Source organism: Malus sylvestris, chromosome 12, assembly GCF_916048215.2.
Source record: "Malus sylvestris chromosome 12, drMalSylv7.2, whole genome shotgun sequence".
Taxonomy (NCBI): Eukaryota; Viridiplantae; Streptophyta; class Magnoliopsida; order Rosales; family Rosaceae; genus Malus; species Malus sylvestris.
Window position 1 is genome coordinate 29796534 of NC_062271.1, and position 15997 is coordinate 29812530.

General features: G+C 40.6%; 1 protein-coding gene across 7 annotated transcripts; it reads right to left on the reverse strand.

Moving 5' to 3' along the window:
* Positions 1–1961: 1961 nt before the first annotated feature.
* LOC126594246 (ankyrin repeat-containing protein BDA1-like) lies at positions 1962–15045 on the reverse strand. Of its 7 annotated transcripts, XM_050260480.1 has the most exons (4): positions 14548–14838; positions 7045–7119; positions 6592–6962; positions 1962–2539 (listed from the first exon to the last, which is right to left on the reverse strand). In XM_050260480.1, the coding sequence occupies exons 1-4, from the start codon at positions 14824–14826 to the stop codon at positions 2050–2052; spliced, it is 1215 nt and encodes a 404-aa protein (XP_050116437.1). In that variant the 5' UTR covers positions 14827–14838; the 3' UTR covers positions 1962–2049. The 7 variants fall into 7 exon arrangements, with proteins under 7 accessions (XP_050116437.1, XP_050116436.1, XP_050116433.1 ...); XM_050260479.1 differs by lacking the exon at positions 6592–6962 and having other exon boundaries at positions 1962–2910; XM_050260476.1 differs by lacking the exon at positions 14548–14838 and having other exon boundaries at positions 7045–7662.
* Positions 15046–15997: the final 952 nt, after the last annotated feature.

Here is a 15997-nt window from a genome sequence, read left to right on the forward strand (position 1 = left end):
TTACAAGGAGTTATCGGCATTGCATTTGTGTCAAGAGATTCAATCTCACGAGGGGGCAAGCAAAAAAAGCCAATTTTTCAAAGCTGTGTTTTGTAGCTTTGTGTTTTTTATTTTTTTTCATCCAAAACTGTGAAAAAAAAGCTGAAGTTGAATGTTTACCAAACACAAAAAAGCTTTCAGCTTTTTTTAATACCTATTTTTTTCAGAAGCACCTCAATACCAAACCAGAGCTTAATTTAAAAGCACTAATTTCCACTAATCATTCACGAATAGTTAAGGTTCATTTTTATTTTAACAACAATTGATCAAGTTGATCATATCAAATTTTAACTCAGTTGCATAAGCACTAAGAATCTCTGAAATACACTTCCATTATTCTGTGACAGCAAAAAGCAATACAAGATACAATATGACATCATACAAACACTTAAACGACACAATCCAATGACATATTTTGATAATCCAGTAAGATATCGACTTCTATGTACAGCGAGTGTGATAACCGGATCATCTAGCGACTAAGTTCTAGAGTTCCCGGACAACCAAAACCATCTTCGATACTGCGTAAGCCGTAGAGTGCGTACTCTTCCTCTATCTATGGACGAGACTCCATCCAAGAGGTTAGTGCATCACTCCCCAATCTGCGTCGAAGAAACGGCATCTTTCATCTCTGAATAGTACATTCTCCAAATGTAAATCTTCCTCCTGTTTTCATCCAAACGTCAATTACCAATAGGAAACGAATACTAATAATAATACTATGGATAAGAAACACATAATTACAAATACCTGGAACAAGTTTTTTTCTTGGATCAAGTTTTTGGTACTTTACCTTATGTCTAATGGCTTTTGTTGCTGTTTGTTTGCATTAACTAATATTTTTGAATCCCTGGTAGTATTTTTATATTCTTTTGAAAAGAGATAATGTTATTTCATCCTGTGTTTTTTTCTCAAATAAATCCATGCTTTGTTAATTGTTAGCTTTTCTTTGTGTGGAATTGGTGCAACTTTTGGTGTTTGTGTGGTGTTATTTTGATTGGTTGAAACTTGGTTCCTTTGATTTTGTAATGGTGCAATTGTTTCCCTCTCTTTGCTTGATAAAATCATGTGTTTTGGATTATGGTGCTTATTTTGGTTCTTATCTATGACTGTTGGTGACGTAACATTATAGGCTTTAGGTAGTAGGTTATGTATTCTTAAAGATAACCGAGTACATCCTAATAGCTGGATCCCTTGGTTTGTGATTTTGTTGCTCGATTACTGAGGTTTATTTTTCAGTGCTCTCTGCTTGGTTCTCACATTTGAGTCATCTCATCAAATCATTATATAGATTTCCGCTTGAAATTTTAGCTTTGGAATAGATAGGTGGCGATCTCTACTTGACTTTGTCGATTGAGTCACATCACCTAATCATTGGAGACTTCTTTTCCTTTGATCGGAAAAATCATTGGAGAGTAGTATTTCCTATTGAAATTAACTTTGGAATGTAGTGCTGCTCTGCATTTGTAATAGGTGAAAACTGACGAGTGCCAAGTATAATTGTGTAAACTTGGATAAGTTTTAGAGTTTTGTCACACCACATATCGAATGTGCAATATGTGCCTGCGAATTTATTATTTTAAAAGCTTAAAATTTTCCATTCCAGCCTAATTGAATTTTCTTCTATTTTGAATTCGATATAAATGCATTAAGGCCACTCCAGTTTCATGTGTTTCGTCTAAATTATGATTATTATTATTATGACTTTCTACATGATTTAGCTATCTTCTAATTTCTTGCTTTTAAATTTAATATACTTTCGTAACTAAATTTAAGTTACATGTTGGTAGCCCCATTGACATTTATACTCCATTTGCCTTCTCCATAACAGGCCTTGGACATTGGTAAAGAACAAATGGTTGATTTGCTGAGGAAGTATGAATCACTAGAACTAAAGACATGAGCCTCAGAGTGTTGTAACATATTGCACAAACATGCATCTTTTGTTTTTTATTGATCATAAAGATGTAAATATGTTTTGATATAGAAGTAAATATATTTTAATATATTTTATACGTTTAACATGATTTTAGACCCGCGGCACCGTCGGGCTAAATTGCTTGTTAATTCAAAGAACCGAAGGATCCATTTTCCGAGACGTTTTGTAAGCCTGATTGTGACCGGGTGTCTAGCCCATTCGACAAGACATGGGCCCAACAAAGGCCAAACACATGTGAACACGATGATAAAGAGCCGGCTGTAAATTGATGGTGCAATTTTGTAAACCGCAGTGCTGTAGGCGAAGTACACCGCTCCGATGCAGATTTGAAGCTCCAAGCGGAGAGGGAAATTGCTTGTGAGGACGGACATGGTGTAAAGAGAAAAGTAAAATCCAATCGAGTTGAGAACCACAAAATAGACGAAAAAAAATTCACTATAAGAACCCATGATGGACTGTCCTGCCGAGTGTGCTGGTTCATTGCTCCTGCCAGTCCCATTATTATTCACATCACTACTGTCCTGCCAAATTCCATTTGGAGGGTTGAGTCCCACTTGAAAGGTGGCCGTAGCCACCAGTGAAGCGACAACTAGCAGCGCGTTACGTGCATTGCTAGGACTGTCTCTGCCCTTTTTGAACTGGAAGTATTCCCACCTATTTGTCTTCTGCTGCTCCTGCTGCTGCTGCTGCAACTGATGAGCCTCTGATGACGTGTGGTTATGGTTATGGCTATGAGAATTGGAGAATTGGACACCAGAGTGGACTATATCTCCTGCTCTCAAAGCTCCAGCACCACGAAGGATTGCCTCCATTTCCCAATCACCGGTTTCATTTGGGAAGACCAGATCCAAAGCTGTGAGACCCCTATCGTTTACAGAATTTACTTCCAAGGCTCCTGCAATTGTTTCACTGCCAACTAATCCTTCCACCACCTGCGATCATTAGTCAACTAACAAATCAATATGGACTAAAATTCATGGGTACTGATCAACGGTTCAAATAGTACTTGCCTGATGTTGTTTTTTCCAGGTTGCTAGATGAAGAACTAAGTCGCCATGCTTATCCTTCATGTTCAGGATGTGCACCTTGTTCGTTTCTGCAACCAATTCCACCAAAAATTTGATTGCTTTAAACTGGCTGCACTTAACAGCAAGGTGAATAACAGTCTCCCCTTGTACGGTCACATCTTCAACACTTTCTGGACAAGCCAATACCATTTCTCTAATTACGTCTACCCTCCCTCTGCTAGCGGCATAGTGGAGAGGAGTCCACTCATCTCTTCCCTGTATCCGGCAGAATCTCAGGTCAACTCTCAGCATCTCCCTTACAATTTCCAAATACCCATTGGCAGATGCAATATGCATGGGGCTAAAACCATCCTGGTTCATTTCTTCAACATAATCTGGTTTCAACCTCACAATCTCCTTGACAAAGTCGACATGCCCAGCAATCGAAGCAACATGTAAAGGATTCTCTGTGGAAGTTAGCGCAAGGCTATGGAGTAGAAGTGGATTCTCTGCCAGCAATTGATGCAAAAGTTGGACATCTCCCGTCTGAGAAGCGTCAAACAGCCTTGCATCCATTGCAAAGGTTTGTGTTAATTGATAAGCACCTCATCTCCATTGGAGTGTGTGTATATATATGCCTGAGCAGGTGAATAGTTTTTCACTAGATGAGGAATAGTTTGACATACTCAAGGTTCATATGCGCGTGAATCCGGGATGCAGCACCCTCAAGGTCAAAGAATCCCTGTGCGCTGTAAAGCGTTGAATTCATCTGCCATGGCCTGGCGCCACTGTGGAAATTTATTTGCCTGTGAGAAACACGAGGGCTCAACCAAAGAACTATTAACATCAATGATACAAGCATATCTAGGATTCGGTTTTCGAATTCCCTGTTGACCACGCGTGATCATGCCATGAGTGGAGTGTGGAGTATGTGAGGACACGTTGGTTGTTCCAGTATTCAAGGAATTAGTTGGAGTGATGGTGTGGGAATGAGAGTCTAGGGTAGATGGAGGTAGGGTAGGGGTAGGATTGGAAGCAGAAGTCAGTGGATGGGATAAGGTGGCAGGGATATGGGGTAAAATATGAGGTGGGGTACAGGTAGGAGTAGGAGGGATAGGGTTAGGTGTGATAAAGTGAAATGGGTCAATGTCCAGGACATGGTCTGAGGCAGCGGTGGATGACAATGGTGGAGTAGTAAGTTCTTGATAAGGAAAACACTTTTCATTAAATACAACATGACGAGACATGAAAAACTTTCCTGTGGAAGGATCAAAACATTTGTAACCTTGATAATTTAAAGAATAACCTAAGAAGATGCATTGTTTGGATCAAAATTGGAGTTTATGAGTAGTGTATGGACGTAAATATGGAAAACAAGCACAACCAAAGACTTTGAGAAAATCATACTGTGGTGATTTAGAAAATAATTTTTGGAAGGGAGAGATGCCATTTAAAATTTTTGTGGGAAGACGATTAATGAGATAATTGGCGGTATGAAAAGCATCATCCCAGAAAGTTTGGGGAAGAGAAGCGTGAGCAAGTAGCGTTAAATCAGTTTCGACAATATGTCGATGTTTTCTCTCTGCAAGACCGTTTTGCTCAGGATGATGTGGACAACTGAGGCGATGGTGAATGCCATGTTGTAAGAAAACTATATAATAGCAATTGAATTTGGAAAAACGGATATTGAAAACGGATTCAGAATGTCGAATTACCCTAAGAAGAGGCTCGGACGAAAACCCAAAAAGTCAACCCTTAAGACAACATTGACCGGGGGTCAACGGTCAAATTAGGTCTAACGGGTTTTAGGCTTGAAATCCGGATTAGGGTTTAGGTTTAAATAGGATTAGGATCTATTGGGTTTTGGGTTTAGGGTCCTAAGGTTTTTGGGTTAAAAGGGTTTGGGTGAGAATGGGTGGTTTGGGCTTAAACCCAAACCCACACACAATACACACCACACATGAACATATGCACACACAAGCACGGCATGCACATGCATGCATGGCATGCATATACACACGCGCACACACACTTAAACACACACACAAAAACTCACACACACACACACACACGGGCTACACACACACACCACAAAGGCCCAAAACACACACACGGGCCCAAAGGCCTCACAACCAAAAGGGTTGGGCTCGGCAAGGAAGGCCCAAAGGGCTCGGGTTTGGTGGGTCGCCGGACCCAATGGGAGAGAAAGCCGGAAAATCGGCCGGAAAACCACCCAACTTTAAATGGCCATAACTTTATCACTACTCAATGAAATCAAGCAAGACAAAAACGAAAGTTGTAGCCCTTGAAGAGACGAAGAGAATTATACCTCACACGACGTCTAACTCGCCGTGGTTTGGCCGGAAATTTCCTCGAAAGCCTCGGAGGTCGCCGGAAACTGAGTAAGATTCAAATGAGTATAACGTCTTCAATACTCAACGAAATTGAGTGAAACAAAAAGAAAAGTTGTAGTACTCAGGGAGACGAAGAGATTGATACCTTACATGCCGGCCAAATCGCCGTGGTTTGGCCGGAAATAGCCTCGAAAGGGGCGGTCTGTGTCGGATCTCGTGTACGAGGCTTCCTGGGATTTCGTCGTCCTTTCTACAACGGGAGAGAGAAAACTACAGAGGTTTTGATGATGATGTCCTCAGCAGATGGCATGGCTGAGTGTGTTGCTCGGGGAAGAGGGAGTTGCAGCGAGGGAGAGAGATGAGGTTCAAGAGAGAGACACGGGAGAGGTGAGGGAGAAGAGAGAACTGAGAGAAGAGAGAGACCGGAAAACATAAAAATAAAACAAGGTGGGCCCCACGGGCTGGTGATGATGAGCACAACGAGGATATGTTAAGAAAATATATCTTACGTGACACGACAAGACGGTCAACAAAAGTCAACATATTTTCCTTGAAGAACATTTTCGTAGTTTCACATTTTAAAACTATAAAATTCGTAATATTTGAGAATGATTCGTTACAATACTTGCCACCATCTTTAGAAAACTGTGAATGTAAAACATAAACTATGAGAAATCAATACAAAATACATTCAAATTTGGAGATTTGACATACCACTGAATAAAAAAGAACAAACAGTTCAAAGTTTCTTGCTTATTTTGTTTTCTTTCCACATTATTGTACAATTTACAATTTACAATAATAATTTTATAACCAAATTAATTCAAAGAACTGAAGGATCCATTTTCCGAGAGGTTTTGTAAGCCAGATTGTGACGGGGTGTCTAGCCCATTTGGCAGCAAGTCTGACCAAAAAAGGCACAATCAATAAGAGCACGGTGATAAAGATCCATGTGTTATCTGGTGCAATGCTGACAACCGCACTGCAGTAGGTGGTGTATATCGCCATGATGCAGATGCGAAGCTCCAACTGGAGAGGGAAATTGGATGTGAGGACGATCATCGTGTAAAGAGAAAAGTAAAATCCAATCGAGTTGAGAACCACAAAAACGACGAATGGAACTTTACTATAAGAACCCATGATGGACTGTCCTGCCGAGTGTACTGGTTCATTGCTGCTGCCAGTCCCATTATTATTCACGTCACTGCTGTCCTACCAATTTCCATTTGGAGGGTTGAGTCCCACTTGAAAGGTGGCTGTAGCCACTAGTGAAGCGACAACTAGCAGCGCGGTACGTGCATCGCTAGGACTGTCTCTGCCCTTTTTGAACTGGAAGTATTCCCACCTATTTGTCTTCTGCTGCTCCTGCTGCTCCTGCTGCAACTGATGAGTCTCTGTTGACGTGTGGTTATGGTTAGGGCTATGAGAATTGGAGAATTGGACACCGGAGTGGACTATATCTCCTGCTCTCAAAGCTCCAGCACCACGAAGGATTGCCTCCATTTCCCAATCACCGGTTTCATTTGGGAAGACCAGATCCAAAGCTGCGAGACCCCCATCGTTTACAGAATTTACTTCCAAGGCTTCTGCAATTGTTTCATTTCCAACTAATCCTTCCACCACCTGCGAGCATTAGTCAACTAACAAATCAATATGGACTAAAACTCATGGGTGGGTACTGATCAACGGTTCAAATAGTACTTGCCTGATGTTGTTTTTTCCAAGTTGCTAGATGAAGAACTGAGTCGCCATGCTTATCCTTCATGTCCAGGACGTTCACCTTGTTCATTTCTGCAACCAATTCCATCAAAAATTTAATTGCTTTAAACTGGCTGCACTTAACAGCAAGGTGAATAACAGTCTCCCCTTGTACGGTCACATCTTCAACACTTTCTGGACAAGCCAATACCATTTCTCTAATTACGTCTACCCTCCCTCTGCTAGCGGCATAGTGGAGAGGAGTCCACTCATCTCTTCCCTGTATCCGGCAGAATCTCCGGTCAACTCTCAGTATCTCCCTTACAATTTCCAAATACCCATTGGCGGATGCAATATGCATGGGGCTAAAACCATCCTGGTTCATTTCTTCAACATAATCTGGTTTCAACCTCACAATCTCCTTGACAAAGTCGACATGCCCAGCAATCGAAGCAACATGTAAAGGATTCTCTGTGGAAGTTAGCGCAAGGCTATGGAGTAGAAGTGGATTCTCTGCCAGCAATTGATGCAAAAGTTGGACATCTCTCTTCTGAGAAGCGTCAAACAGCCTTGCATCCATTGCAAAGGTTTGTGTTAATTGATAAGCACCTCATCTCCATTGGAGTGTGTGTATATATATATGCCTGAGCAGGTGAATAGTTTTTCACTAGATGAGGAATAGTTTGACATACTCAAGGTTCAAATGCACGTGAATCCGGGATGCAGCACCCTCACGGTCAAAGAATCCTTTCATTGTTCAATCGGGAACCAATAAATAATACCAAAACTAACAGCACCGGCCCCTTAACTCTATCGCCGCTGTAATTCAAACGAATCCACTCCATGAAAATTTTAGTAGGCTTTCCGTTGCCAACTAACCATTCGACGCTTTTAAAATTTCTACTTCATTAGATTAAACCTACACTGTTTATTTCTCTTCCTACAATCTATAAGATTGGCTCAAAGTTTCGCGCATCAATGGGATTGTCATACGCCATATCAACGACAATATCAACCTGCGGTTTCATCTGCATCTGATGAAACCAGAACTAAAGCTTATTCAGAACACACACAATCTCACTTGGTGGAGACAAACGCATAGTTTAGTCAAACTACTATTTCACTATGGCGGGCGGCTTCAGCAGTAGCAACATAAATTGTGGGTTTTATCCGCGGTTTTTTTTTTACAGGTTGACAAGTTCAAATGATTCAAGTTTTGTGTTCCAATGGGAATATAATTCTGATAGGACAAAACGATCTTGGGAAAAATTTGCAAATACGAAGAATATATAAAGTAAGTTTTGCCCACTGTTTGACAAAGGCAAGAATACTACCTATGTTCTCTTTACCCTTCTCTAAATATTAAGTATGTCCCCATTTTTTTATTTTTCCCCCTATTTATATAAAAAAAATTATAACGATAGTCCCTTAATTTTAATCAAATTTGATCATTAGTCGCTCATTTTTTACCCCTATTTATCTAATATTTAATCTAACAAATCTATTATTTAACAATAATAAAAACACCAAATTTGAGCATTAGTCCCTCAACTAAAAATCAATGACCATTAGACCGTGTTTGTTTGGCCTCCTGACACGCCCCGACCCTGATATTCCCTGAATACCAGGATAAACACGTGCTGGCCGACACCCGAGGGTGATGAAAGCCATTAATTGATACAAAAGCTAAGGATAAGAAGTAAATAAGGGTTAGAAATTTGAAATACAATGAGTTAATAATTTAGGAACGTGTTCAGAACATACAACTAAACCTAATCACTAAAAAGAATTGAGATAAAATTGAATGAATAAAGAAGTGGGTCCTACATCGAGAGGACTCAAATATGCTACTGCGGAAGTGCCTTCACGCCAGGATTAGGTGCCTTGATTCTAAGTCTTGGATGGGGGCGCAAAACAAAGGTGAGTGGACCAAGTTTATATATAATAATAATAAAAACAGTTATCAATGTACTAACCCCCAAAGTTTATATAATAAAAACTACTAGCATAATAAGTGATGGATTTAATAAAAATTCCTAGCATGCCAAAATATCTCAAAAGCCATATTGCGGAATATCATCACAGAAATCAAAACAGTAAACGTCTCATAAATCATCTCGTAAGCACGGTGTGCTGCTAGTAAGATCACCGAATAAATATAACTCCCGGCCCAATGCCTCTTCATTGTCTCTGCGCCCGTAGCCAGAGATTACCAACTCCCGGCCCAATGCCTCTTCATGTCCCTCAGCCCGTAGCTAGGGATTATTTCTCTCGGCCTAAATGCCAACACCAGATCCTCGCCCCAAGCGGCATAGTGTCTACTAGGTACGCACAAATATTTACGCCTCTCATAAATAACCACTTCATAGTATAAAGTCATCCATCGTCTATACTATAAAGAGGGGTTTCTAAAACATGTTTTAGCATCCTATCGTCATCCATCGGATAGTCTACCAGTTCATGGTTTTTATAGAAAATACGATATATTAAAATATAGCTCAAAATAGGCTAACAATTTATTTCCTCACCAAAACACGAGACGAAAATCAATATATTAAATCAACAAGCTTCACATAAATCAAATCATAAATCCGTAGGCATGCTAATCATTTATGCAATTAAATTATCAAATCATGTAATTTTAGAAGGGGTCTACTCACAGTACTTAGTTGCCAAAAGCTGCGCCACAAGCGAAGACGGAAACGTCACAATAATTGCCCCCTAAGCACATAAAGAGCACATTTAGTCAAACTCTACTTAAACGACTGAATTTGGGAAAACGGACATTGGAAATGGGTTCATAATGTCGAAATTAGCTTAAGAGGGATTTTGAGCAAAAACCTGAAAAGTCAACCTTAAAGGTCAACGTTGACCGGGGGTCAACGGTCAAATTAGGTCTAACGGGTTTTAAGCTTGAAATCCGGATTAGGGTTTAGGTTAAATAGGATTAGGACCTATTGGGTTTTGAACTAAATAAAATAAGGAAATTGGGTTGGATGGGTTAAGCCCTAATAGGTTTTAGGATTCTAAGGTTTTGGGTTAAAAGGCTTTAGGGTGAACATATGATGGTTTGGGCTTAAGCCCAAACACACACACACCACAACACATGCACGGCATGCACATGCATATACACACACGCACACACACACTTAAACACACATACACACACACGCCTAAACACACACACACACACACCCTAAAACACACACACACACACACACGGGCTGCACTAGAGCAGCCCTCACAATACTTCACAAAGGCCCCAAGGCCTCATTAAAGGACAGGGCTTTAAGCCCTTTAAAGGATACCGGCCCAAGGCCCTTCAAAATAAGGCCCGAGGCCCTTGGGTTTTGAAAACAAAATAACTTAAAAATAAAAGGGTGCGGGCTGGGTTACTGGGCTAGCCCAATTGGCTAAGGCCCGGGGGTTCTAATGGCCTGAAAGGCCTGGTTGCCGAGGAAGAAGGCCGGAGATTCAGCCGGAAAACCACCCAACTTTAAACGGCCATAACTTTGTCACTACTTAACGAAATCAAGCGATACAAAAAGGAAAGTTGTAGCCCTTGAAGATATGAAGAGAATGATACCTCACACGACGTCTAACTCGCCATGGTTTGGCCGAAAAATTCCTCGAAAGCCACTGAGGTCGCCGGAAACTGGGTAAGATTCAAATGAGTATAACTTCTTCAATACTCAACGAAATTGAGTGAAAAAAAAAGGAAAGTTATATTAATCGACGAGACGAAGAGATTGATACCTTACAAGCCGGCCAACTCGCCGTGGTTTGGCCGGAAATGGCCTCGAAAGTCTCCGGAGTCGTCGGGGGAGACTTGGGTGTTCTCAGGGTGTCCCGAAGCTTCGTCAAGACGAGGGAGAGAGAGAAGAAGGTTCCAGAGGTGATGGTGGTATCGTAGCTAGGTGGTTATGGTGGTGGGTGCTCACGGTGATAGAGAGGGAGAGAGAGATGCGTGAGTGCAGGGATAAAACGAAGAACAAGGAGGAGGTTACGGGGAGAGCAGAGAAGAGAGAGAGACCGGGGGAAAAACAAAAAAAAGTTATAAGGTGGGCCCTACGGGCTCACCAATTAAAACCTTAAAACAATTTTTAAATAAAAGTGGTGTTGGGGTGTTTCACTTCCTTAGCTAGGATTGGCTTAAAACCTGTCCTAGTCTCTCAATTAAAAATCAATGACCATCAAACTTTAAACTTCCCGTGTTTTTCTATGCCTTAGTTACCTTTCCTGTGGTTACGAGCATTGCAATATGTTGTACTTCCAACTTATTTTGATGTAAATCTGCATCCAGGTTGAGATTGTGATGGGACATGAGGAGGAAGAGGAATTCGGTATTAGTGTGGAAGAGGATAGCGCTCAGGCCATTGCAACTGTGCAGGATGCCGCGGATCTTATTCAGAGGCTCATTGAGAAGAACAAGGCTTAGAAGCGATGGAAACAGAGTCGAGTAATATTTTCATATCCTAGCCCTTTAGACATAAGTACGTGGTAAACTGGTTTTGTACTCAGTCTTTTTGTGTTAATCCGAACCTTGTGGTTGAGTGGTTTTCTTATGAAGTTAAGAATTTTCGAGTTTGTGTATGTTTTTCGGTCCCTTTCTTTTGCTCGGTGGAATTCTGATCACTTGAAGAATAACCTTACAATGTCTGCTGACATATTTCAAGTGACATTCTAGGTAGAACAGTTCACGGAAAAGGCAAATTGAACTTATAACATCTCTGCTAGTTCTAAACTAGTCTTAGGCTCTATTTGAAAATATTTCTTTTAGAAGCACGTATCCTCATAAGCGTTTTTAGTAAAAGCACTAATATTAATCACATTGAAATGCAAGCGCTTCCAAACAAAATGACATAACAAATGTTTCTTCCAAAAAGTCGGGTGCTATGCTTTTGATGATATGAAAAGTTGAAAACGCTTTAAAAGCACTAGTTTCTATTGGATTGAGATCTTCTCTGGATCTCAACACTCTGGAGCCCATAGAATGAAAAATTCGGACTACATGATTTAAATTGAACGGTTTGAACACTCTGGAGCCCACAAATTGAGAAATTTGGACTACATGATTTAAGTTGAACGGTTTGAATTTTTTAGTCTGAGTGAGGTGGGCCCGTGTGATGCGCTAATAGTGATTGCAGGATTTAAATTGAATGGTCCGAATTTCTTGGTTCCTGGACTCCAGAGTGTAAAATCCGGAGAGGATCTCAATCCGTTTCCGTTAATCATGTCGTTGTATGATTTGAAACAAAAGAGTTAAAGTTCATTTTCTTTTGATTAATACGCTATGAACCACAGTTGATCAAGTTGATCAATTCAAATTTGAAATCAATTACTCAAAAACCGTCAATGCATACTTATTGCATAACCAAGATACAATACGACATCATACCAACACCAAAAGGACATAACTCAGGTATTTTGCTATGCAGTAACAGATTGAATCCCTATATACAGTGAGCGTGTTAATCATATCGTCTTGTGATGAACTTGTCTAATTCCTGGAGAACCGAAACCATCTTCGATATGGACTTGGAACGGTACATGAACAACATGAAGCCGTAAACTGCAGCAACTACTAGGTTGTGGACAACCTACAAGTCCCACTTCATCCGATAGGTGCGGTCGTTTTCAGTAGATGAAGAGTAGCTTGAGACTCAAGGTTCAAATGCGTGAGAATCCGATGCGCGAGAATCTGAGATGCAGAAGAGTAATTGTTTGAACTCTGTTCATGTAAATTCATAATTCAAGATAGACTTTGAATAATCTTTCAGTTGACATCATAGGGTGGAACATCTGAATCAGGCTTAACCCTTGGAAGTAAATTAATGAAGTCAACATTTATAGGTTTGAAATACCTGGCAAACGGTTCATGTTTGTTGTATTCGTGTTATACCTGTTATCTTAACGGGTTCTTAACAATAACAGGTGATCAGATTCTACTTCCCTGGCGTTGTTTCGTAGAGATTGCTAGGTAAAGAACTGAGTTCTCATGTTTGTCCTTCATACACCTGTTCGGGGGAATTGAGTTCTTCATGAGATAAAGAATAGCTTGCGGCCCATGTTTGTCCTACCACTGTTATAAAAATTTCCGCCTAGGCCTAGGCGCTAGGTAGCTGCCCACTGTCGCCTAAGCACCCGCATAGCCCGTCCAGACCCGCCTAGACACCTGCTTAGGTTGCAACTCACTTAGATAGAAAATAGATAACTTTCTTTTTGCATTTTATTGTTTCCAATAAATTGTAAGAGACTTATTGAACACTTTAATAAACAAACATTATATGTTTGCTATCCATATTTATATTATGTTCCAATACTTCATAATATATATATCATTTTATTTTCTAATTTATGATGAAATTATATATATTTTAAGTATAAACAGACACTAATTTATACGAAATACAATAGATTTACTTAGATCCGCCTAGGCGCCCGCATAGGCTCAGCCTAGCCGCCTAGGCGCTAGGCCCCAACTCGCCGCCCAACTAGCGCCTAATGTCTTTTAGAACTTACTTCCCAGCCGTCAATAACAATTTTACCACCAAATTAATTCAAAGAACCGAAGGATCCATTTTCTGAGAGGTTTTGTAAGCCTGATCGTGACTGGGTGCCTAGCCAATTTGGCAGAAAGTCCGACCAAAAAAGGCAAAACCGTTGTGAACACAGTGATAAAGAGCCAAGTGTTATATGATGGTGCAATGTTGACAACCGCAGTGCTGTAGGTGGTGTATACCGCTATGATGCAGATTTGAAGCTCCAACTGGAGAGGGAAATTGACTGTGAGGACGATCATGGTGTAAAGTGAAAAGTAAAATCCAATCGAGTTGAGAAACACAAAAACGACGAATGAAACTTCACTATAAGAACCCATGATGGACTTTCCTGCCAAGTGTATTGGTTCGTTGCTGCTGCCAGTCCCATTACTATTCACATCACTACTGTCCTGCCAATTTCCATTTGGAGGGTTGAGTCCCACTTGAAAGGTGGCCGTAGCCACTAGTGAAGCGACAACTAGCAGCGCAGTACGTGCATCGCTAGGACTGTCTCTGCCCTTTTTGAACTGGAAGTATTCCCACCTATTTGTCTTCTGCTGCTGCTGCTGCTGCAACTGCTGAGTCTCTGATGCCGCGTTGGTGTGGTTATGGCTATGAGAATTGAACAATTGGACACAAGAGTGGACTATCTCTCCTGCCCTCAAAGCTCCAGCACCACGAAGGATTGCCTCCATTTCCCAATCACCAGTTTCATTTGGGAAGACCAGATCCAAAGCTGTGAGACCCCTATCGTTTACAGAATTTACTTCCAAGGCTCCTGCAATTGTTTCATTGCCAACTAAGCCTTCCACCACCTGCGAGCATTAGTCAACTAACAAATCAATATGGCCTAAAATTCATGGGTACTGATCAACGGTTCAAATAGTACTTGCCTGATGTTGTTTTTTCCAGGTTGCTAGATGAAGAACTAAGTCGCCATGCTTATCCTTCATGTTCAGGATGTGCACCTTGTTCGTTTCTGCAACCAATTCCACCAAAAATTTGATTGCTTTAAACTGGCTGCACTTAACAGCAAGGTGAATAACAGTCTCCCCTTGTACGGTCACATCTTCAACACTTTCTGGACAAGCCAAGACCATTTCTCTAATTACGTCTACCCTCCCCCTGCTAGCGGCATAATGAAGAGGAGTCCACTCATCTCTTCCGTTTAGCCGGCAGAGTCTCCGGTCAACCCTCAGCATCTCCCTTACAATTTCCAAATACCCATTGGCGGATGCAATATGCATGGGGCTAAAACCATCCTGGTTCAGTTCTTCGACATAATCTGGTTTCAACCTCACAACCTCCTTGACATAGTCGGCATGCCCAGCAATCGAAGCAACATGTAAAGGATTCTCTGTGGAAGTTAGCGCAAGGCTATGGAGTAGAAGTGGATTCTCTGCCAGCAATTGATGCAAAAGTTGGACATCTCCCTTCTGAGAAGCGTCAAACAGCCTTGCATCCATTGCAAAGGGTTGTGTTAATTGATAACCACCTCATCTCCATTGAGTGTCTATATATAGCCTGAGCAGGTGAATAGGTTTTCACTAGAGGCGCGTTTACGTAACGGTAATGAAAATATGAGGAATTGAATTGAGGAGGAGTTGGAATGAAGAGAAGTCAGAATTGGATTCCTGTTGAAGCTGTTTACTTAAATGTTCTGGAATCGGAATAGAATTCCATAAAGCTGTTTACTAATTCAGCAGAATCGAAATATAAACCAATATGATTACGAAAATGCCCTTGTCCCAAATCAAATATTTTATATACTTTAATGGGTTTATAAATGATAGTCTTGGAAATAAAAAAAAGTAAGTGAGGGCATAAAGGGAACAAAAGTGTCATTCCGATTACCCAAACAATCAGGAATTAGATTACCACATATATCTAGGGAATCCAATTCCACCAATACAAGGAATTGAATTCCAAAATTTATGTGGGCCCCACTGCTTTTTTGATTCTTCTATGTTTAGTAAACACCGGAGTATTCCGTAATCGGAATTCAATTCCACATTCTCATTCCAATTACGGATACGTAAACGCGCCAGATGCAGCACTCTCAAAGTCAAAGAAATCTTCACTATATAAACATAACCTGTTCGGGTTTGTTAAGGTACAAAATTCCAGGATCAGACACGTACAGACTAATTGTTTGAACTCTATTAATGTAAATTCATAATCTATTTACGAGATAACTATAATAACTCATGAAAACTTAGAAAAATCTTTCAGTCAAATTTCGTGAAATCGTATAGTGGCCTCAGCATCATTGTTGGAAGTGTCTTGGAACAAAGAAATAACATTTGACAAGTAAAATGTCGATATTTCAAGATGTTACATCGCCATCAAAGCTCGTCCATTGTGAAGAATATATGAGCTTTGTATTGGAATAAGTCAATATTTAGGAAAAAAAAAGGA

Excerpts from the sequence above, each read along its gene's own strand:
- LOC126594246 (XM_050260476.1), bottom strand. The coding sequence starts at position 7,617 with ATGGATGCAAGGCTGTTTGACGCTTCTCAGAAGAGAGATGTCCAACTT. Across the intron at positions 6,963-7,044 it reads CTTGGAAAAAACAACATCAG|GTGGTGGAAGGATTAGTTGG; the intron begins GCAAGTACTATT and ends TAATGCTCGCAG. Across the intron at positions 2,540-6,591 it reads TCACTAGTGGCTACAGCCAC|CTTTCAAGTGGGACTCAACC; the intron begins CTTTCAAGTGGG and ends GGCTACGGCCAC.